The 24,201-nt window shown below is 50.8% G+C and overlaps 1 protein-coding gene across 1 annotated transcript in view; it reads right to left on the minus strand.

Moving 5' to 3' along the window:
• Window positions 1-24,201, minus strand: part of QRFPR (pyroglutamylated RFamide peptide receptor) — a 716,932-nt gene that overhangs the window by 448,927 nt on the left and 243,804 nt on the right. Inside the window, exon 2 of the mRNA XM_069631167.1 lies at window positions 7,535-7,693. Coding sequence (XP_069487268.1) covers window positions 7,535-7,693 — 159 coding nt within the window. The remainder of the gene's footprint in view (window positions 1-7,534; window positions 7,694-24,201) is intronic.

The following is a 24,201-nucleotide window of genomic DNA, read 5'->3' on the forward strand; positions in this document are numbered from 1 at the left end:
GGGAGGACTTCAGGTCCGGGACCCTCAACAAGGCCCGGCGCCTCTTGAAGGCAGCGGATGCTAAGGGGCGCCGGGGCCACTTTGTCGGAAGATCAGATGAGGGTCCTGGAATGCATATCCCCAGTGCTCCACATCCAGGTCCTTGAGAGGCAGACCCGTCTGGAGTCGAGCGGTAAGTGTACATGCATCCTGATTGTAAGCTGTGTGTGTGGTGGTGTGCCAGTAGTGTGCAGGTTGCACATGTGTTTTAATGGGGCCAAGTAGGGGGGGGGGTGTACAGGGCCGTGAGGCTAACACATGCGAGGGCTCTCATGTGTGAGACATGGATGGTGCTTGTGTGTGTAGGCTTCCATGCCAAATGCAGATGTGTGGGCACACGTTTGAATGAATGTGTATGTAAGTAGGCATGTTCTTGATGTCACACATGGATGTTGGTTTCAGCTACATGTATCTGCATTGTGTACATGTGCATGTGTGTGTATTTGACAAGGGGGCAACAGTGATGCAACATGGATGCATGTGACACTTGGATGTGGAAGACTGATTGGCAGATGTGACATGGATGCCGATCTCAACACTGCAACAGTTGGCAGAGGTGTACACATGCATGCAAGTGTGGTGGTGTGTGTGCATGTGTAGTGCACTCCCTGTGTTGCATGTGATGTCTGGCTCACCTTTGCCTGCTCATTCCGTTGTATGTGTATGGATGGTGCTTGCTGTTGCGATATGGCTGTGGTATGGCTCATGTGTGCGAGTTGAAATGACATGTGTGTTGGCGATTGTGATGCCATGTCTGAGGTTTGCCAATGCCACTCATGTACAACTGTCATGTGTCTATGTGTCCATTGTACAGTGCCCTTATGCCTGTGTTTTATTTCTCCCTGTCTGCAGCGTCAACTGATGAAGAGGGCGGAGAAGGTGCTGTGGAGCACAGCGGCAGGGATTGCACCGCCAGCCGGAGACGCAAGGCCCGGCTCCCCTCCCAGGTTGTCATCTCGTCGGGGAGTGAGGAGTCCAGTGCCGCGTCCCAGGCGGCAGCTGCCGGGGGGAGGTCCAAGAGGCAGAGGTCGGAGTTGGACTCCTCGGCTGCAGAAGGGGCAGCTGGGACCCCACAGGGCCCAATGGGGGAAGATGGCACGGAGTCATCCAGGTTGGTGGGGGGTTTGGTGGAGGAGGAGGCCGTGCAAGCGACTGAGACGGGGTCTGGAGGTGGGGATTCCACTGGTGCTAGTGGTGCAGTGCAGGACCAGGGACAGGAGGCAGCACAGGCCGCCGCAGAGGTGCCTGTGTGCAATCCTGTCCCTGATCCTGTCACTGCATCATCTTGCACCAGCAGGGATGCCTACGTCCAGACCCGTTTTCAGGCAGGGGATGAGTTTACAACAACTGGCCTTCCTCTGCCTGCGGACTTGGCTATCCAGGTACGGGTTGAGCCTGTCCTGACTGGTGTGGCGTTGCGTCAACGGGCCATGCAAGGTGACCTGCAGTCTTTTCTTGGGGAGACTGCACGTCATCTCGAATGGCTCGTTGACCGCGTCCGCCTACTGGGACAGGTCACCCAGGCCGGATTCCTCCGTTTGCTGGAGCTTGTTCCGACCCCCTCCTCAACTGAACACCCTATGCGCCAGTCGTCCTCCGTGCCATCTTTCCACCCATTTGTCACCTGGGTGCCCTGTGGAGCTTCCTCTGACGGTGCGGCCAGGCTGGTGGAGGATACACCCCTGCCACAGTCAGGAGTCGGACGACCAGCAGGGGTGGCCACATCAACGACTGCACCCCGGCCAGTGGAGAATGTGCAGGCAGCAGGAGCCAGGGCACGGGCACAGGCACAGCAGCAGCAGCAACGAGGTGGGAGCCATGATGGCTTGGGGCCTTCGACATCGGAGGGGCAGGCATCGGCCGGAGGGCAGGAGGACCCAGGACGGGAATTTTCTTCTGTGTGGCAGCGGTTGGGCCATGCCATAGATGCGGAGCGGCAGCGGGCGGAAGAGGCACAGCTCACGATGGTCAGGGCGGAGAACTCCATGCGGAGGGCCCTGAGGCGGGCCAAGTGCCTCGAGGCAATCCGCTGGGAGATGGAGGAGAACATGTCATCATCCCTGCGGACCCTCGGGGCCATGGAAGAGGACCGCCTCCGGGACATTGAGCAGGAGTTCGATGATGCCCTGGCCCGGAACATCCAGAAGTGAGCCGTCGGACTGGCCCACTGCCCTTGTAAATAGTTCTTTGTGTTAAGTTTCCTTTCAGTTTTGTATTGTTTTGGGGCGCTTGGACAATGCCCCAACTTCTTGTATATGTTTCTTCATTAGGTAGGATTTTATTTCATACATTTCATTTAAAGGATTGGGCACATGGACCCTGGATGTTCACTTTGTACATAGTTTGACAATGGATTTGGATTGTTGATTTTTTTTTTCCCATGGGTCAATGGTTTTTGATTATTTTTGCACCTTGGATATATTTTCTCAGACTGACACTTTGGAGACTTGCTTTTGGATTGCTTTTCATTTGGATTTCATGCGTCTTTTTCATTTATTGGACATGCTGAATTTCTTTTTTTATTTCCATTTTCTTCTGTTCCATTTCATTGCCTTGCTTTTCTGTTTAATACATTATCAATTGGTACTTCAATGTGTCGTATTCTCTCTTTGGTTTCATGCATGTCGCAATGTGTGTTTTTTTCATTCACATGCTGTCATTGTGTGGGTTTGACGGATATATGTTGATGTGTAGACTAGCCATTTGGGATGCATCATGTGCTGGTGATTCCTTTGTAGGGTGGATGTCATACCTGGTGGTGTGTTCGGACTGGGGTGGCGTGGGCAGTGTATTGAGGGGGCATGCCGTCCCTGATTATGGATCGTCATGAGGTGTTGGGGGGACATGTATGGGGGCCTTCTGGCAGCTGTCCTGCACTGCTGGGGGGTGGAGGTGCAGGGGGACATGAGTTGGACATGAGTGGGGGCCTGGTGGAGGGTGCCCCTGACTGCTGGGGGGTGGGGGTGCAGGGAGACACGAGTTGGACATGAGTGGGGGCCTGGTGGAGGGTGCCCCTGGATGATGGGGGGTGGGGGTGCATGGGGACATGAGTTGGACATGAGTGGGGGCCTGGTGGAGGGTGCCCCTGGATGCTGGGGGGTGGGGCTACTGAGAGACATGAGTGGGGGCCTGGTGGAGGGTTCCTCTGGATGCTGGGGTGGTGCAGGGGGACATGTGTGGGGGCCTGGTGGAAGGTGCCCTGCACTGCTGGGGGGTGGGGGTGATGGGAGACATGAGTGGGGGCCTGGTGGAGGGTGCCCCTGGATGCTGGGGGGTGGGGGTGCTGGGAGACCTGTGTGGGGGCATGGTGGAGGGTGCCCTGCACTGCTGGGGGGTGGGGGTGCTGGGAGACATGTGTGGGGGCCTGGTGGAGGGTGTCCCTGACTGCTGGGGTGTGGGGGTGCTGGGAGACATGAGTGGGGGCCTGCTGGCAGGTGCCCCTGACTGCTGGGGGGTTGGGGTGCAGGGGGACATGAGTTGGACATGATTGGGGCCTGGTGGAGGGTGCCCCTGACTGCTGGGGTGTGGGGGGACATGAGTTGGACATGAGTGGGGACCTGGTGGAGGGTGCCCCTGGATGCTGGGCGGTGCGGGTGCAGGGGGACATGAGTTGGACATGAGTGGGGGCCTGCTGGCAGGTGCCCCACAGTGCTGGGGGGTGGGGGTGCTGGGAGACATGCGTTGTTGATCAGTAGTGCAAGGTGACATGTGGCTTGGCTGGGGGGCATGCCCATGGTGGATGGGCTGCCTGCGGGACATGAGCAGGGGTGCAGGGTAGTACCATGTGGTGTGGGCTGCCTGCAGGGGCTGTGGAGGGTGTAGAGGGAACACCTGGGAGGACCCACACGGCCAATTCACTTGTAGTACTCCCCGCGCACCCCTGAAATACACGTACCCTGCTGAATTCGCGTGTGAGACTTCCCGCGCACCCCTGGAACACACGTACCCAGGACAATCGCGTATGGAACTTCCCGCGCACCCCTGGAATACACGTACCCAGGACAATCGCGTGTGGAACTTCCCGCGCCCCGCTGAAATACACGTACCTTGCTGAATTCACGTGTGAAACTTCCCGTGCACCCCTGGAATACAAGTACCCAGGACAATTGCGTGTGGAACTTCCTGCGCACCCCTGAAATACACATACCCTGCTGAATTTGCATGTGAAACTTCCCCTGAAATACACTTGCCCTGATGGAATCGCATGTGAAACTTCATGCGCACCCCTGAAATACACGTACCCTGCTGAATTCGCGTGTGAAACTTCACGCGCACCCCTGGAACACACGTGCCCTGATGGAATCGCGTGTGAAACTTCACGTGCACCCCTGAAATACACGTACCCTGCTGAATTTGCGTGTGAAACTTCACGCGCACCCCTGGAACACACGTACCCAGGACAATCATGTGTGGAACTTCCCACGCACCCCTGAAATAAACGTACCCTGCTGAATTCGCGTATGAAACTTCCCGCGCACCCCTGGAATACACGTACCCAGGACAATCGCGTGTGGAACTTCCTGTGCACCCCTGAAATACACGTACCCTGCTGAATTTGCATGTGAAACTTCCTGCGCACCCCTGAAATACACGTGCCCTGATGGAATCGCATCTGAAACTTCATGGGCACCCCTGAAATATACGTACCCTGCTGAATTTGCATGTGAAGCTTCACGCGCACCCCTGGAACACACGTACCTAGGACAATCGTGTGTGGAACTTCCTGCGCACCCCTGAAATACATGTACCCTGCTGAATTTGCGTGTGAAACCTCCCGCGCACCCCTGGAATACACGTACCCAGGACAATCGCGTGTGGAACTTCCCGCGCACCGCTGAAATACACGTACCCTGCTGTATTCGCGTGTGAAACTTCCCGTGCACCCCTGGAATACAAGTACCCAGGACAATTGCGTGTGGAACTTCCTGCGCACCCCTGAAATACACATACCCTGCTGAATTTGCATGTGAAACTTCCCGTGCACCCCTGAAATACACTTGCCCTGATGGAATCGCATGTGAAACTTCATGCGCACCCCTGAAATACACGTACCCTGCTGAATTCGCGTGTGAAACTTCACGCGCACCCCTGGAACACACGTGCCCTGATGGAATCGCGTGTGAAACTTCACGTGCACCCCTGAAATACACGTACCCTGCTGAATTTGCGTGTGAAACTTCACGCGCACCCCTGGAACACACGTACCCAGGACAATCATGTGTGGAACTTCCCACGCACCCCTGAAATAAACGTACCCTGCTGAATTCGCGTATGAAACTTCCCGCGCACCCCTGGAATACACGTACCCAGGACAATCGCGTGTGGAACTTCCTGTGCACCCCTGAAATACACGTACCCTGCTGAATTTGCGTGTGAAACTTCCTGCGCACCCCTGAAATACACGTGCCCTGATGGAATCGCATCTGAAACTTCATGGGCACCCCTGAAATATACGTACCCTGCTGAATTTGCATGTGAAACTTCACGCGCACCCCTGGAACACACGTACCTAGGACAATCGCGTGTGGAACTTCCTGCGCACCCCTGAAATACATGTACCCTGCTGAATTTGCGTGTGAAACCTCCCGCGCACCCCTGGAATACACATACCCAGGACAATCGCGTGTGGAACTTCCCACGCACCCCTGTAATACACGTACCCTGCTGTATTCGCGTGTGAAACTTCCCGCGCACCCCTGAAATACACGTGCCCTGCTGTAATCACGTGTGAAACTTCATGCGCACCCCTGAAATACACGTACCCAGGACAATCGCGTGTGAAACTTCCCGCGAACCCCTGAAATACACGTTCCCCGCTTGGTGTTTGCTGTTTGGCAGCCCTGTGAACTGGTCCAGGGTTAGCGCAGACATTTGCGATGAATTGGGGATTTTGATGGCTTTTCCTTGCGCGAGGGCGTTCTTGGGGGCGTAACTGGCACTGTCACTCTCCGCCACGGCTGGTTTTGGAGGCTAAAATCCATGAATACGCTGTGCGATGAAATGGATTTTATCGCACGCGGCTGGCGTGTGTGCCACTTTTGTGCGAAATTCTATGAATTACCCTGATAGCCTCCAGATGAATATCTGAAATGTTCAGAATCCAGGCTGACCCTGCGTTGACTCTGAATTATGTGCTAGCCGACATGGATTCGGGTTGCTACTGTACATTGTCCAGTTGATCCAACAGTAGCATGTTCTGCATAATAAGAACAAATGGCACTTAAAAGGGCATTTTACTGTAAAAAAAGGTTTGAAGGGATCTGCAACTTTGGTGGAACTGATTGCATACAATAACAGGCCAGTTTGCACCCAAATCAGCCTATGTCAGAACCTAATGTGACTCAGTTGTGTATAGAAGCAAAACTGCACCAAAAAGCCAAGTCCTAAAAGTGTACCCCAAACATTCTGCATACTGAAGTTCTTGCAAAAAATAAGTCACCATATCTGTGTGTGCACGTGTGTGTGTGTGTGTTCATCATTATGGGTATATGTGTCATTCATTATAGCATGTTATCATGAGCAAAGTGATCTACAGATTGTTTGAGACCCTAGTCATCATCCACAACAATGTCTTTGTGTAATGTCTAGGGTCTGGATGCATCTCGGGCAATTTTGCACTGGCATTTGTCAGTTGTTCCAAACGTCAGTGAAGGAAAAAAAAATACCACTGCTGTGAAACTTGCCAAGCACATTTACAAAATGTCCTGGCCAAGTGGAATTTTTATGATGTGATCCATGTTTCTTTGAAAGCATCTTTTGCAGACAAAGCCTGCAAAGTGGTACAGAAAATGTAAATCAGGACACGATTCATTATTTTTCTGACAATTCTTTTTTCACCTGTGTCAGAAATAAAACTCCAAGTGGCATGAAACCAGTGTGGCCAGGAGTCCACTGCCCTGACTGGATGGATCAACATAGTAGGTAGCCTCTGTCACCGTTTACCATTCATTAAAAAAAAAATCTTACAATTCCTGTTTTAATTCATTAATTTTATTCATTTTCAAAACCATCTGCATCCCATCCAGTCTGATGTCCTGTTTATACATCATAGGAATGGTTTATTTATTCAAAAGGTATAAAGTATTCTTGCTTTCTACATTTTTGTTTAATACACCCTTATTCTATTTCCTGTTTGAATTATACAGTTTGCTTAACTTGGACCCCTCTCTTCCTGTATCACTTCAGAAGGTATACTGTGTGCTCCACCAGATACCAGAGTATTCAACCTTCCCGATTTTAAGAAACCATTATTCGCTGTATTCTATTAAAGCCTGATTCAGGTGATAGTTCTGACTCAGGTAGCTTCTAGTTAGCTACCTGTCTTTATTCCTTAATGAACATTGAGAAAAAAAAATCACGAACCATTTAACTAAATGACCGGTTGCAACTTGCATGCACGAATGATAACATTGAACACCATAAAAAGGCATACCACAGGATGCATTTAGCCAAATGATTGGGATTCTTAAATCGATAATGAACACTATTAACTCACCAAGCATTGTGAAAGCCCTTCTGTTGGTGTACTGCCATTTCATTTTCAATGGATGCACAATTCCCTGGTGTCTTTCTACTGCAATGCAGGTCATGGTGAGGATTTCTGTCACAATGGCTGTGGACTGGACAAAAGGAACCATCTTACAAGCGAAGGCACCTACAAAAGTAGAACAAAAATGATCACGAAAGACAAACATGTACAAATGAGCATCCAAAATGTACATGATGCACAGGAGAATACTCTGACGTTTTCGGAATATAATTGTAGAACATTCTTTTTCAGTGTAAGACACATTAATTACAATGCTACTGAAATTTAAAACCAACAGACCCAATATTGAATTGTCTCTTTGCTCTCCGATTGTAAGTTTCATCAATAACCAAATGCAGGGAACTTGTTTTATTGCTATCAAAAGGATCAGATGAGCAGGTGCACTGAAATTAAAACCCGAGATCTGCATATTTAAAAGACTAAGCATTTAGTTCTGAAACTGTAGACTATGCTCTTGACAAAATACTCAAATGTAAATGCAATTCATCTGAGAAGAAAATAATATTTATGGTGCAGACATTTTCTGGATAAGTTCCAACTGTACACATTATACATGTTGATGTTCTATTTAGTCGTTTTAAATTTCCGCGACTAAGACGGTACACAGGACTAAATCTATTCCAGCTATAATCCATGGAGCAGAATTGGGGGGCCACACGTCACCTGTCTCTCTTCTGATAATAGAAAACACATTTCTGAAACATCTTCTTGGTCTCCCTGGCAGTACTGCCTCTGCACCATTGGCCTGTGAAGTAGGGGATGTCGAAATCAAATACAAGGTGATGATCAAGCCCTTGTTGTACTGGCTCCGATTTTGGGCTTCGGATGACCTTGCCACATATAGAGACAGTTCGGTAGATAGTTTAGCCATGAATGGTGCAAAGGCAATGCCCTGGCTGAAACAGGTCAAACATCTGCTTACAGTGTTGGTCCTTGATCTTTTGTAGTCTGATCGTAACAACATTAATTCACAATACAAAGCAGTTCTGAAGAGGAGATTCTCTGATTCTGTCCTGGGGACCAGACTATATATTTGCTATATTGGTTGATAGTCAGCAAGCTATTTGGTATTGAAATCTGACTCGGCCATGGAACCATACCTAGATTACATTGGGAATGAAGAGGACATTTTAGGTATTTTCCCCTTGCAAAATGTATGCGAGATTGGTGAAAGGGATTGTCTGCGATTTGGTCTCTATGTTCTATCCTAGTGGAAGATGAATTGCGCTTTATGCCCTCTTGTCCATTCTATAAAACTTTTTAGACAAACGTGACTGGAGCCATTATTAAGCTCATGTGTCTTGTAATTATGAAATTAGGTTTGACACCCCTGTCTTTTAACGCAGTCTCTATGTTATTATTTACTGCAGTTAAAAACAGAGATAGCTTTCTAAAGAATGTTTAGTTAATAATTCTTTTAATAGAAGTCGATCGTGTTCGCATAAAGGGTGGTTTGGTTTATTTGTCTGTTTGCAGACAGTTGTGTTCAAGAATTGATGTAATCTGATGCTGAAAATCTAAGCTTTGATATTTCTGGAAAAATCAATATCTACCCTAACTGGAAGGAATTGTGTAAACGTGTGTTGTGTGATTTTATCGATGTGAATGCATAATTGTCTGTTCTGCTTTTATAAAGCCGATTTGATTGATTACTATTCTTCTACATCTAATTTAAAAATTCAACAATCTGAATAACTTCAGTCGCTGCATTGCCAGCGTTGTGGGAAGAGAAGGCAGGATCATTTGATTCAACAACCTATTAATCCTGCTCTATTAAACTGCTACCACTGACCCCGGACGTAGACTCCATCATGCAAAGACGCATCTAGGCTGTGATGCCCCCACCAACTTTAATTTAAGTGAAGTTGCTTCAGGACAAGTGGTAAGGAAATATGTGCGATTTAGTTTGATTCAGCACCAAAGCAATCCAGGTAATCCGGTCCCTTTAAAATGCTAGCATCTGTAACCGGAACACAGAAACGAACATTAAAAAATTAATGTAGGGCATGAAGCACATATGAAGGACACTTTAAGTGCAATTCCTGCAGGCCCAGTTGTAAGGGAAAGTGATGTGGGTTTGCTTGATTCAGCACTTTGACAATCCTGGATATCCCGGCCCTTTAAAATGTTAGTTCCCACCCCCTGAACACAGAGACCAGTGTTAATAAATACATCCATAGTGGAAGGGTACTGTTCAAACACCTATTTTTATTTTTCATTGCTGCATGTGATAATTGAAAATAAGTCAAACTACAGAAGCTGAGCTAATCAAAGTCACTTCATCAAAGGTGTGGTTGACAGTTTTGTTTTTTCCATCTGTCGCCTTAAAGGAAAAGTAAACTTGAGCAACAGTGAACTGAGTTTGTCTTTTAGAATTCCTTGGACAGTCATATCAGAGTTGCAAGTTGGTGCTAGACTACTATATTAATTATCCAGGACTTGAATGGTCGATCACCCAATTTACAGGCAGATTCATGGAATCAATGTGCGCCGAAAAAACGGCGCACGTGTGCGAAAACGTGCGATTCGCAGTGAAATAGCGAAAATCGTAGTGCAAGTGCGATTATCGCACAGAAAACATTGCACATCAATTCATGGAAGTCCGTGCACGCGCAAAATGTGGGATGTGCGCTGAAAAAGTGGGCGGCTCACGCTGGCGCACAGGTCATCGAACGCCGTGCGATAAGGCCACAGCGAATTCGCACATAGCGCGGCGCACATAACAAAAGTAGGCGTAACACGGGGCATCACACGCAGAATCGGGAACAACTCGTGAAAATGTGGGCGTCATGGGGGAAGTACAGGAGGCAAGTGCGCAGAACGCCCACACGCTCGCCTGCAACACGTATTCATGGAATCGAATAGGGAAAAACAGCGCACGGCCAAAGACGCGCCTAGGCCCATACATGTCCCCCACACGAAAGCAGGCGGTAGCGTCCCTGCGCAGGAAAAAAATGTGCGTCAGAGAAGGCCCACACGCGATCGGGCCTGGGGAGGCGTGTGCGTGTATCTCAGAGGTGCGCGAGAAGTTTCACACGCGATCGGGCCTGGGGGAGCGTGTGCGTGTATTTCAGAGGTGCGCAAGAAGTTTCACACGCGATCGGGCCTGGGGGAGCGTGTGCGTGTATTCCAGAGGTGCGCGAGAAGTTTCTCACACGCGATTGGCCTGGGTGCGTGTATTTCAGGGGTGCGCGAGAAGTTCCACACGCGATTGGCCTGGGTGCGTGTATTTCAGAGGTGCGCGAGAAGTTTCACACGCGATTGGCCTGGGCGCGTGTATTTCAGGGGTGCGTGAGAAGTTCCACACGCGATTGGCCTTGGCGCGTGTCTTTCAGGGGTTCGCGAGAAGTTTCACACGCGATTGGCCTGGGTGCGTGTATTTCAGGGGCTCGCGGGTGTTTTCACACGCGATCGGGACTGGGGTGAACGGGGTATGTGTATTTCAGGGGCTCGCGAGTGTTTTACACGCGATCGGGCCTGGGGGAGCGGGGTATGTGTATTTCAGGGGCTCGCGGGTGTTTTCACACGCGATCGGGCCTGGGGGAGCGGGGTACGTGTATTTCAGGGGCTCGCGGGTGTATTTACACGCGATCGGGCCTGGGGGAGCGGGGTACGTGTATTTCAGGGGCTCGCGTGTCATGATCTCTGTTTCCAAAAGATCAGGACTTGCCCGACTCCCTTGGAAGCAGACCCATAACCCTGGTTCCGAGTGCCAGCCAGTCCCAATTGGGACCTTTTGGACCCTGTCCTGGCGCCAGTGGCACCAGGCTCATAAAAATGCCCAGTCCCAGCGCTGGAAGCGCCGGGCTCATAATGCTTGGGTGGACTTACCTGCAGCAGACCATGCTGCTTACTTACCTGCCAGTTGAGCCCCTGATCCTCTTCTGTTTGGGACTACTTTTCCTGTTGGGTGGGGCAGGAGCCACTCCCTAGGTTCAGAACACTGAAACTCTTCTGGAAAGCAGGAACTCTTTTCTCACCTAGGCGAGGCCGTGGAAGGAGACTCTAAGCACTACAGGAGGCTATTTAAACCACACCCGATGGATGAATCTTGCTTTGCGTTATTCTGCATTCTCTGCAGCAGAACGCTCATCGTGTCTTCTGCTTCTGATCCTGGGCCTGAGGGAACAAAGGCTTACCATCCTGGAATCCAGTCTTCAGCAGCACCTGTAAAGACAAAGAAAGAACAGGTTAGCACTACGGTCTTCAGTGGCAGCGCATCTCTTACCTGGTCCATCGGCTGTCACCAACGCCTCGCGCTGCATTCCGGCATCTGAAAGAAAAAGGCTTACCTACTATTCGCATGCTCCGGAGGTCTTTGCGCTGCATTCCGGCATCTGAAAGACAAAGGCTTACCTACTCTTCGCATGCTCCGGAGGTCTTCGCACTGCATTCCGGCATCTGAAAGAAAAGCTTACCAGCTCTTCGCACGCTCCGGAGGCCTTCGGCGCTGCATCCCGCATCTGAAAGACAAAAGAAGGTGCGTTTAAAGACATTGGGCAACTTTATTACTCACGTGCCATTACTCCTTCCCACGCCGAATCCAGTGGGTATTCCAGTACCCTTCAGCTTCTCTAAAGCTCCGAACTTGTATCTGCAAGATAAAAGGGTCAGTTAGTGCGCATCGTGAAGCAGGCTACAAGCGCTTACTTACGTGCTTCCAGGCGCTTCTATTCCTCACGCGGGTTCGATCCTCAACTCTCATCAGCCCGCCATCCGCCATCGCCGGAACCCTGCAAAACAAGAGATATCATTACAAAAGACTTTTAAGACATTTGAAGTGCCCAGAACTTACTGTTCGTGCAGTTAACGACGGACAGCAGTCCTCTGAGGTCAAGAGGCCTACACCCTTATCCAGTGAAGAAACTGGTTACGGCACCCTGCCCCGAGGCAGATGGCGAGCTCGGCGTTCACTTACCTAAGACATCTTACTCTTCGAGTCAGACATACAGTGCACAGAGGTCCAGCCCAAAGAGCCAACCGTGTGTTACACATCACCTTTGAAGATACGGCATTCACCCAGTCAAGACCGGCGCCTCTGCGGGAATCAGGTGAGCGTTACAGAACGCAAAGCCGACCGCAAAACTCCCACCCAGGCGCATGGAAACCTCGGATACCGACCAGCTAGCCCAGTTACTTGGGGAACTAAGAGCAGGAAACGAATGCTCTAAGAAGGGAACTGATTATTTCCAAGGAGCGAACAGACGATCTCGCTAGACAATTGCTACAGTCACAAGCCAGACAAACTCCGTTACCCGCATCAGGGGCAAATCTTCCTTCAACATCCTCTACGAACCCAGTGCAGATCAACCTACCTGGGAATGTACCTCTGGCTCCGCCCGAACGATTTTCTGGTGACCCAAAGAGGTTTGCAGTATTTATTAATCAGTGCCGGTTGCACTTCTTATGCCGGCCAGCAGCCTTTCCAACTGATCAAGCTAAGGTAGCTTTCGTGCTTTCGTACCTTAGTGGCAATGCGGCAGACTGGTCGATCCCTCTAGTTAATCAAGATGATCCGGTTCTCCATGATTTTCAAGCTTTTCAGCTCAGTATGGAAAAACTGTTTGCAAGACATTCACAGGGGCAGGCCTTGGACAATGAGCTCCTTTCATTGCGACAGGGTAATCAAGACCTTTTGGCTTTTATTGCGTCTTTCAACAGACTGATAGTGGAAACTCGATGGCCTGAGGACAAAAGGATTACGCTGTTTTATAGAGGTCTACGTGGAGAGCTCAAAGATGTGTTAGCCCAAGTAGTGAATCCCCCGCAAGACTGTTCGGACTATATTGACTTAGTCGTTCAAATTGACCACAGACTGCAGAACAGGAAGGCCGATCGTTCCAAGTTTGATGCTCGAGTATTTTCCAAACCACCAACTCCTACCAAAGGAGTAGACTCCGGGGAACCCATGCAAATAGGGGGCCTGAAAGGACCACTAACACAAAAGGAGCGGGAAAGGAGAAAACAGCTGCAATTATGCCTCTATTGCGGAAACTCGGGGCACTTTCTTCGAGACTGTCCGGTGAAACCAGCCAAGAAGGCAGTAGGAGCTGCAGTTACCAGGGTCACAAACTCTGAGCAGGGAAACGACCTCGCCCGACAAGAATAGAGGTCCTCTTGCCGAGCGTTAAAACCAGTTCCGTGACCTCGCATTTCGTGATACCTATGGTCCTCATTAGCCCTGAACATCCGGATCGATTACATGCGATTGAAGCTCACGTCGACAGCGGTGCCATCGGCAATTATGTGGATCATGAAATGGTTTTGAGGATGAATCTGACTCTTTGTCCAAAGGCTGTAAAGGACGTCATTACTACGGTGGATGGTACGGAGATAGCCTCCGGACCAGTAACGCATACCACCCAAGAAGTGACGCTAGTAAGTCAAGATGGACACCATGAGAAGATCGTGTTCGATGTGATCAAGGCCCCTCAGTTCCAGATTATTCTAGGAATTCCTTGGTTAGAGAAGCACAATCCTCAGATCGATTGGCGGGCAAGAACGGTTCAGTTTCCAGAATGTGTCTCTACTTGTCACCCTCGACCTGGTGTTGCACTGGCAGCAATTTCCTCGGAGGCTCCCCAGTTACCTCCTGAATACCTAGAATTCCAAGATGTTTTCCGGAAGGATCAGGCTAACTCTCTACCTCCTCATAGGTCTTATGACTGCCAGATAGACCTGATACCTGGATCTAATCCTCCTTGTAGTAGAATTTATGCCCTCACCGAGCCTGAGAATCTTCACCTCCGACAATACCTGGATCAATACCTAGCGAATGGGTTTATTCGTCCTTCCAAGTCCCCTGCTTCCTCAGCTTTGTTCTTCGTTCCAAAAAAAGAAGGGGACCTTAGAACTTGTATAGATTATCGCGCCCTGAACCAGATCACCGTTAAGAATAGATATCCGTTACCTTTGATCCCTGAACTCCTGGACCAAGTCAGAAAAGCATGCATATATACAAAGCTGGATCTTAGAGGAGCCTACCACTTGGTACGAGTAAAAGAGGGCGATGAATGGAAGACGGCCTTCCGCACCAAGTATGGGCTATTTGAATATCAGGTCATGCCCTTCGGACTTTGCAATGCCCCGGCCGCCTTTCAATATTTTATGAACGATGTCCTCAGAGAGCTCATAGATGTGTGTGTTGTTGTTTACATTGATGACATCCTCGTTTATTCTTCATCGGAAACTGAACATCGGAAACATGTGAAAATGGTCCTCGAGAGATTGCGTCAACACAAACTTTTCGCTAAGTTGGAAAAATGTGTTTTCAACGTGACTGAAGTTGAATTCTTGGGATTCATATTATCACCTAGCGGAGTGCGTATGGATTCAAAGATGGTCGATGCAATTCTCAAATGGCCATCGCCATCCTCCGTAAAAGCTGTTCAAAGCATGTTAGGCTTTGCTAACTTTTACCGCAGGTTTATCCCTGAATTCTCTCGAATAGTCCAGCCCATCACCGCCTTGTTAAAGAAAAACAAACGTTTTGAATGGTCTACCGAGGCGGAACAAGCTTTGCAGAATTTGAAGACTAGATTTATCTCTGCACCGATCTTAATACATCCTCGCCCAGAACTCCCCTACATCGTTGAAACTGATGCTTCGAGCCTTGCCATGGGGGCAGTTATATCACAAAAGGACCCAGTAACCAATCAGTTGCATCCCGTGGCATTTTGGTCCCGCAAATTCTCGCCTCCTGAAATCAATTACACTATTACTGATAAGGAACTTCTAGCTATCAAGTCCGCCTTTAAGGCTTGGCGGCATTATCTTCTAGGGGCCCGACACACCGTTACTGTGATTACAGATCACCGAAACCTGCAATATTTGAAAACCGCAAAAGCTCGATCCTCTAGGCAACTCCGTTTGGCACTATTCTTTGCCGAGTTTGACTTCATAATTACCTATCGACCTGGTACAAAAAACGGTAAAGCTGATGCCCTTTCTCGGATTGGAGTGGAAGAACATTTGATCAATCCTAAACCTGTACCTATCATTCCCGAACAAAGAATTCTAGGTGTAATCGCCACACAATCCATAGAGGAAGTTAAGGATAAAGCCAGGCTACTGGTAACTCCAGCAGACATACAGAATTGGCATCTGCAGGGAAAGGACTTTACGGTGAAGGACAACCTATTATATTTCCAAGAACGGTTATACCTGCCCAGCACAGATTTACAGAAAAAGGTAATCTCTTGTTATCACGATTCTTTAATGGAAGGACATCCCGGTATGACCAAGACCTCGGAAAAGATCAAGCGCTACTTCTGGTGGCCGTCTTGGAAAAAAGATATCAGAGACTTTATAATGTCCTGTGGAGTATGCGCCCAAAACAAGAGTCAAAAGGAAAAACCAGCCGGCCTCTTACGCCCTATTGACATCCCACCTCGCCCTTGGCATACGCTTTTTATGGACTTCATCACCGATCTACCTCCATGCTCCGGATACAATACGATCCTAGTAATCGTGGATCTATTCTCCAAGATGGCGCATTTCATTCCACTCAAAGGCTTACCAACAGCAGCAACTCTGGCCCGAGAATTTCTCGAAAACATTGTCCGACTGCACGGTTTTCCTTCAGTTCTCATTTCGGATCGAGGTAGTCAATTTATTTCTCATTTTTGGCGAAGTTGCTGTCGGTCGGCTCAAATTGATGTGAGACTTTCGACCAGCCACCACCCTCAAACCGACGGACAAACCGAGAGGACCAATCAAACTCTGGAACAGTATTTGCGCTGCATGCTACAACAAACTGAAAAAACTTGGAAAGATATCCTTTGGATAGCCGAATATGCCTACAATAACTCTGTCCACTCGGGAACTGGGAAGACCCCGTTTTTTCTTTTATATGGTAGTCACCCTCGAACCTCGGAGTTGGATCCACTCCAAGATCTTGGAACACCAGGAGTAGACCACCTGCATTCTACAATCACCCAAGCCTTTAAGGAAGCCGTTTCTCACCTTCAAAGGGCTAAAGAACAATACAAGAAAGGAGCAGACCAAAATCGGAAGGAAGCCCCCCAATATCAAGTAGGAGATCAAGTCTGGTTATCCACCAAATATCTACCTCTAAAAGGACCACGCACATTCAGCCCAAGATACCTTGGTCCCTATTCCATCACTACCATAGTAAATCCAGTAGCGGTCAAGTTGGACTTGCCCCCTCACATGAAGATACATCAGGTCTTCCACGTCTCTCTATTAAGACCTGTGCAACCTCAAACCCGACTAACTAAATCTCCAAAACCTATTCTAGTTGATGGAGAACTCGAGTTTGAAGTCAAAAGCATCCTGGATTCCAAGATCTCCAAATCTAAACTATTTTACCTGATTGACTGGAAAGGCTACGGTCCCCAAGAAAGATCCTGGGAACCTGCAGAATATGTCCACGCCCCTCGTCTAATCAAAAGATTTCATCAAACATTTCCTAACAAGCCCAAACCCCCGGAGAAGCCCGGTTTGGGAGGAGCCTTGAGGGGGGGTGCTGTCATGATCTCTGCTTCCAAAAGATCAGGACTTGCCCGACTCCCTTGGAAGCAGACCCATAACCCCGGTTCCGAGTGCCAGCCAGTCCCAATTGGGACCTTTTGGACCCTGTCCTGGCGCCAGTGGCACCAGGCTCATAAAAATGCCCAGTCCCAGCGCTGGAAGCGCCGGGCTCATAATGCTTGGGTGGACTTACCTGCAGCAGACCATGCTGCTTACTTACCTGCCAGTTGAGCCCCTGATCCTCTTCTGTTTGGGACTACTTTTCCTGTTGGGTGGGGCAGGAGCCACTCCCTAGGTTCAGAACACTGGAACTCTTCTGGAAAGCAGGAACTCTTTTCTCACCTAGGCGAGGCTGTGGAAGGAGACACCTAAGCACTACAGGAGGCTATTTAAACCACACCCGATGGATGAATCTTGCTTTGCATTATTCTGCATTCTCTGCAGCAGAACGCTCATCGTGTCTTCTGCTTCTGATCCTGGGCCTGAGGGAACAAAGGCTTACCATCCTGGAATCCAGTCTTCAGCAGCACCTGTAAAGACAAAGAAAGAACAGGTTAGCACTACGGTCTTCAGTGGCAGCGCATCTCTTACCTGGTCCATCGGCTGTCACCAACGCCTCGCGCTGCATTCCGGCATCTGAAAGACAAAGGCTTACCTACTCTTCGTATGCTCCGGAGGTCTTCGCACTGCATTCCGGCATCTGAAAGACAAAAGCTTACCAGCTCTTCGCACGCTCCGGAGGCCTTCGGCGCTGCATCCCGCATCTGAAAGACAAAAGAAGGTGCGTTTAAAGACATTGGGCAACTTTATTACTCACGTGCCATTACTCCTTCCCACGCCGAATCCAGTGGGTATTCCATCACCCTTCAGCTTCTCTAAAGCTCCGAACTTGTACCTGCAAGATAAAAGGGACAGTGAGTGCGCATCGTGAAGCAGGCTACAAGCGCTTACTTACGTGCTTCCAGGCGCTTCTATTCCTCACGCGGGTTCGATCCTCAACTCTCATCAGCCCGCCATCCGCCATCGCCGGAACCCTGCAAAACAAGAGATATCATTACAAAAGACTTTTAAGACATTTGAAGTGCCCAGAACTTACCGTTCGTGCAGTTAACGACGGACAGCAGTCCTCTGAGGTCAAGAGGCCTACACCCTTATCCAGTGAAGAAACTGGTTACGGCCCCCTGCCCCGAGGCAGATGGAGAGCTCGGCGTTCACTTACCTAAGACATCTTACTCTTCGAGTCAGACATACAGTGCACAGAGGTCCAGCCCAAAGAGCCAACCGTGTGTTACACATCACCTTTGAAGATACGGCATTCACCCAGTCAAGACCGGCGCCTCTGCGGGAATCAGGTGAGCGTTACATCGCGGGTGGTTTTACACTCGATCGGGCCTGGGGGAGCAGGGTACCACTCACCGTCTGCCTTGCGTGTAGAAGAACGCGTAGCCAACACCCACCCACTGTGAAGTAATAGCGTGTGAACCCCAACGCCTGCAAAACACACACACCGCACCCCACGAAAAGCAACGCCCGTGTGCGATACGTCACAGACACGCATACGCGCTAAGGGCCTTGGTCCAATGGAATCGCGTATGCGTGCTGACGCTCTTCTATCAAGCTGGCCACGCGTAAGCACACGGAAGACCACGCTCCTGCCCAAAAGGCCAAATTACTGCCCCCCAGAGCCCTGAGCAGCCTCCCACGAGCCATCTGCTGCTGTCTGCCTGCCTGCTGCCACCGTGCCCTGCCATTTGGTGCCTGCACATCAGCCATCTGCAGGGGTCCAGTTGCTGTGTCCACCCCTGCTGGAACAGAACACTCCCGACTGGGATACCATCGCTCCACAGCCCAGCCCCAGGACCCAGTTGCCCACCCACGCCTGCCTCGGGGGTCGCCATGTCGGGGCAAACACCATCCGAGACCACTGGCGACCCCCAGCCAGAGGGGCAGAGGGCCACCAGCTTCAGTCAGAAGGAAGTTGGTGTCCTGGTGGAGCTTGTCCTGGGGCATTATGATGCCCTCTTCGGATCAGCACGCGCCAACAAGGAAGGACGGGACAGGATCTGGGACGACTTTGTGGTTGCCATCAACGCGGAGGGGGTGGCAACCTGCAACATCAAGCAAGTCAAGAAGCGCTGGGAGGACTTCAGGTCCAGGACCCTCATAAAGGCCCGGCGCCTCGTGGAGGGGGGCCGGGGCAGCATGAGTACCATCCCGCTGAGGTCCTGGAACGCGTACGCCCAGCGCTCCATGCCCAGATCCTTGAGAGGCAGACCCGTCTGGAGTCGAGCGGTAAGTGGCCAAGCATTGCTGTGTGAGACAGGGCATGTTGCAGCGTGCTGGTTGTCTGATACTTGCCTGTATGTGTGACATAGGCCATGTTCGCGTGTGTGTGTGCAGGGACATCATGGTCATGCATGTGAGACCAGTAATGTGTGAAGCACACGGTTGGTGTATGTGTTTAAATGTAACATGGGGAGCCCTATGCGGAATGGACACATGAGAGCATGCCAGTCTCTGTTCCTGGACATGGGTGTGGGTGAGGGATGGGTGCTGATGCCATGTACATGTATGGTGTCCATGTCTGTGTTTCTGACCTGCGTGTCTGTGACTTGTGGATGCCATGGATGCATGACACATGTCTGTGACAATGTTCAGATTCACTGATGCAGCCTAGTTATCCTTGCATCCACTGTGTCTGGGGTGTACGAGTCCAGATGGATGAAAGTACGTTGAAGTGTGTGCATGTGATAGGCATGACCCATGATGCATGTGAGTCCAAAAACAACATTGTATGCTTCAAGAGTCCCTTGGACATGTTTGCTTATGTCCATAGCATGCGCCATGCCTGTTACCGCATGTGTTTTGCCTGCACTGACCCATGTGTTGTGGAGGGACATGATGGAAGTGATCTTTGACAGTGCCACTCATCTGCTATTGCTTCCTGTCTAGGGGACCATTGTACAGTACCGTGATGCTTGTGTTCTGTGTCTCCCTCTACACAGAGCAAAGTGAAGAAGAGGGCGGAGACGGCGCTGTGGAGCTAAGCGGTGGGGATGCCCCCACGGCTGCAGCGGAAGGGGTGGGTGAGCCCCCAGAGGGGCTTGCAACGGCAGAAGACGGTGTGGAGCCATCCAGGTTGGTGGTTTCCACAGAGGAGGAGGAGGCCGCTACTGAGCCGCACATGGTGGGGGCTTCCCTGCTGGTGCAAGTGGTGCAGTCCAGGGGCAGGAGGCAGCACAGGTCGCCGTGGAGGTGCCTGTGAATGTCACTGTCCCTGACACTGTGACTGCACCACCATGCACCAGCAGGGATGTCCTATCCCAGGCCCGTCCGCAGGTAGGGGGGATGTCCATGTCATCTGACTCCCCTCCACCTGCGGACGAGGGGACCCCTGGCCGTATGGAGAAGGTCCTGATTGGTGTCGCGTTGCGCACGGCTGTCATTCGTGATGAGGTGCGTGCTTCCCGGGGGGAGCACGCACGTCATCACGAAGAGCACCGTGCCAACGTGGCCCAGTTGGGAGCGGTCATGGTCGGGGGTCTCGTACATGTGTCAGGCACTCTGGCGACCCTCTCCTCCTCTGTGGAGGCTATGCGCCAGTCGTACTCCATGCCGTCTTCTGGCCCAGATGCCACCAGGGCCCCCTGTGGACCTGCCCCGACCAATGCAGCCACCTCGGTGGGGATCCCATCCCTGCCACAGTCGGGAGTCGGAGGTCCAGCAGGGGTGGACACACCAGCAACTGGACCACAGCAGATGGAGGATGTGACGGCATCATCGGGCAGGGCACGTGCACGACAGCGTCAGTGGTTTCCATCAGCCTGGATGCCGTCGTGCTGACACAGGCAGTTGCATCGGAGGCAGCGGCAGGCTCGACGTGGGAGGCATCATGGCTCGGGGCCATCAACATCAGGGGTGCAGGCATCGGCCGGAGGGCAGGAGAACCCTGGAATGGGAGTGGCTTCCGTGTGGGAGCGGTTGGGCCAGCAGATAGGTGGGGAGCGGCAGCGGGCAGAGGAGGAACGGCTCACAATGGTCAGGGCGGAGGACTCCATGCGGAGGGCACTGAGGCGGGCTGAGTGCCTCGAGGGTCTTCGCAGGGAGTTGGAGCTGGACACTGCATTATCCCTGCGGGACCTCGGGGCCAGGGAACATGCCCGCCTCCAAGCCATTGAACAGGAGTTTGATGATGCCCTGGCCCATGACAACAACCAGTGAGCCGTCGGATTAGCCCACTGCCCTTGTAAATAGTTATGTAGTTAGTGTTAGGTTTCCTTTGCTTTTTTATTTATTTTGGACTTTTTGGACAATGGGCCACAATTTTTGTATATAGTTTTATTTTATTAGGTAGTATTTTTATGTAGGTTTCATTTGTTCAGTTGGGATCATGGACCCTGGTTTGTTTATCTGTATATAGTTGACTGTTGGATTTTTTTTTTGTTTTTTGGATTTACCCATGGAGCAATGGTTTTCGGTTTTGTTTTTACCTTGGATTTACTTTCTTGAACTGTGACTTTGGACACCTTTCCTTTGGATTATGATTTGTCGTTTTTCATTATTTTACGGACATGCTGCTTTTGGTTTTTGATTCCCATTGTCATTTGTTTATTTTTAATTCCATTTATGCTGTTTTTAATACATTTTTTTCATCAAACTTCAATGTGTAGTATCATCTCATTGGTATCATGCATATCATGATATGGGTTTTGAGATTCACTGACACCCAGGTGCCCCGCAATGCTGGGGGGTGGGGGTGCAGGGGGACATGAGTGGGACATGAGTGGGAGCCTGCTGGCAGGTGCCCCGCAATGCTGGGGGGTGGGGGTGCAGGGGGACATGAGTGGGACATGAGTGGGGGCCTGCTGGCAGGTGCCCCGCAATGCTGGGGGGTGGGGGTGCAGGGGGACATGAGCGGGACATGAGTGGGGGCCTGCTGGCAGGTGCCCCGCAATGCTGGGGGGTGGGGGTGCAAGGGGACATGAGTGGGACATGAGTGGGGGCCTGCTGGCAGGTGCCCCGCAATGCTGGGGGGTGGGGGTGCAGGGGGACATGAGCGGGACATGAGTGGGGGCCTGCTGGCAGATGCCCCGCAATGCTGGGGGGTGGGGGTGCAGAGGGATATGAGTGGGACATGAGTGGGGGCCTGCTGGCAGGTGCCCCGCAATGCTGGGGGTGGGGGTGCAAGGGGACATGAGTTGGTGATCAGTAGTGCAAGGAGACATGTGCCTTTGCTGGGGGGCATGCCCATGTTGGGTGGGCTGCCTGCGGGACATGACCAGGGATGCAGGGTAGTCCCCTGTGGTGTGGGCTGCCTGCAGGGGCCGTGGAGGGTGTACAGGGGACACCTGGGAGGACCCACACTGCCAAATCACATGTAGGACTCCGCGGCACCCCTGAAATACACGTACCCTGCTGAAATTGCGTGTGAGAATTCTCGCGCACCCCTGAAATACACGCACCCTGCTGAAATCGCGTGTGGAACTTCTCGCGCACCTCTGAAATACACGCGCCCAGGCCAATCGCGTGTGGAACTTCTCGCGCACCCCTGAAATACACGCACATGCTCCCCCAGGCCCGATCGCGTGTGGAACTTCTCGCACACCTCTGAAATGCACGCGCCCAGGCCAATCACGTGTGGAACTTCTCGCGCACCTCTGAAATACACGCGCCCAGGCCAATCGCATGTGGAACTTCTCGCGCACCTCTGAAATACACGCGCCCAGGCCAATTGCGTGTGGAACTTCTCGCGCACCCCTGAAATACACGCACACGCTCCCCCAGGCCCGATTGCATGTGGAACTTCTCGCGCACCTCTGAAATACACGCGCCCAGGCCAATCGCGTGTGGAACTTCTCGCGCACCCCTGAAATACACGCACACGCTCCCCCAGGCCCGATCGCATGTGGAACTTCTCGCGCACCTCTGGAATACACGCGCCCAGGCCAATCGCGTGTGGAACTTCTCGCGCACCCCTGAAATACACGCACCCAGCCCGTTCGCATGTGAAACTTCTCGCGCACCTCTGAAATACACGCACACACTCCCCCAGGCCAGATCGCGTGTGAGACTTCTCACACAGACGTGTTCCCGAAACCCGTAATACACGTTCCCCGCTTTGCGTTTGCTGTTTGCCAGTCCGGTAAACTGGTACAGGGTTGGCGCAGCCCTTTGCAATGGTTTTGCGATCTTGATGGCTTTTCCTTGCGCGAGGGCGTTCTTGGGGGCGTAACTGGCGCTGCTGCAGGGTCGCTGCGCCACTCTGCGCCACGTCTGCTTTTGGAGGCGAGAATCCATGAATACGCTGTGCGTGGAAATTGATTTTATCGCACGCGGCTGGTGCATACATTCGCATGGGCACGCTGTGCGCCAGCCGCGTGCAACACTTTTGTGAGGAATTCCATGAATCTGCCTGTTAGTCACTCATAACTGAGAGGACTGCAAATTCTAATCCGTAAGAGTGTAATGAGTAAAATAGACACATTATTTGCTATTGTTTCTTAAATTAATATTTGTGGCATGATTATATGGTTATCATATCAATTTCTACATTTCAATAACAATTGTTTTTTATTTTAGACGATTCATATTATAAGGACATTAGTAAGAGAAAAGCCCCAAATATCACATTCCCAATTCATGTGGAAAAAGAAATCTGCTACAATACCTACATTGATTACCAAAGCAAATATCTTGATACATTAAATCAAATTACTACTGGAGGATTTGGGCAGGGAAATCCACAATGTTACCAATGAACGAGAGTCAGAAAGGGGACAAACCCAAACCAGGATTGAGTAGACCTGGAGATGGACCCAATAGAAGCAATCCCTGGTGCATGTAAATCCTTAAATGTGCCTGTCCCACTACAAATGTGATTAATAATAGTGGATCTGCGGGGTTAGTATACCATTTAATGCCCCTCCATATGGGGACGTTTCTCAGAACCCAGATCAAAGAAGGAGGAAAATGATAGAGTCTTAGGTAAAGTTTATGCCCATACTGATATTGGTAGTGTGGAGTGTCACAAGCATATAATATCACATTTGCATGTCCCAAAACAGTAGCTTGAATTCATGTCACATTAATTAATAACACATCCTCTTAAGAAAAAAGTCCTT

This window comes from Ambystoma mexicanum, chromosome 6q (assembly GCF_040938575.1).
Source record: "Ambystoma mexicanum isolate Mex_15411 chromosome 6q, UKY_AmexF1_1, whole genome shotgun sequence".
Classification (NCBI taxonomy): Eukaryota; Metazoa; Chordata; class Amphibia; order Caudata; family Ambystomatidae; genus Ambystoma; species Ambystoma mexicanum.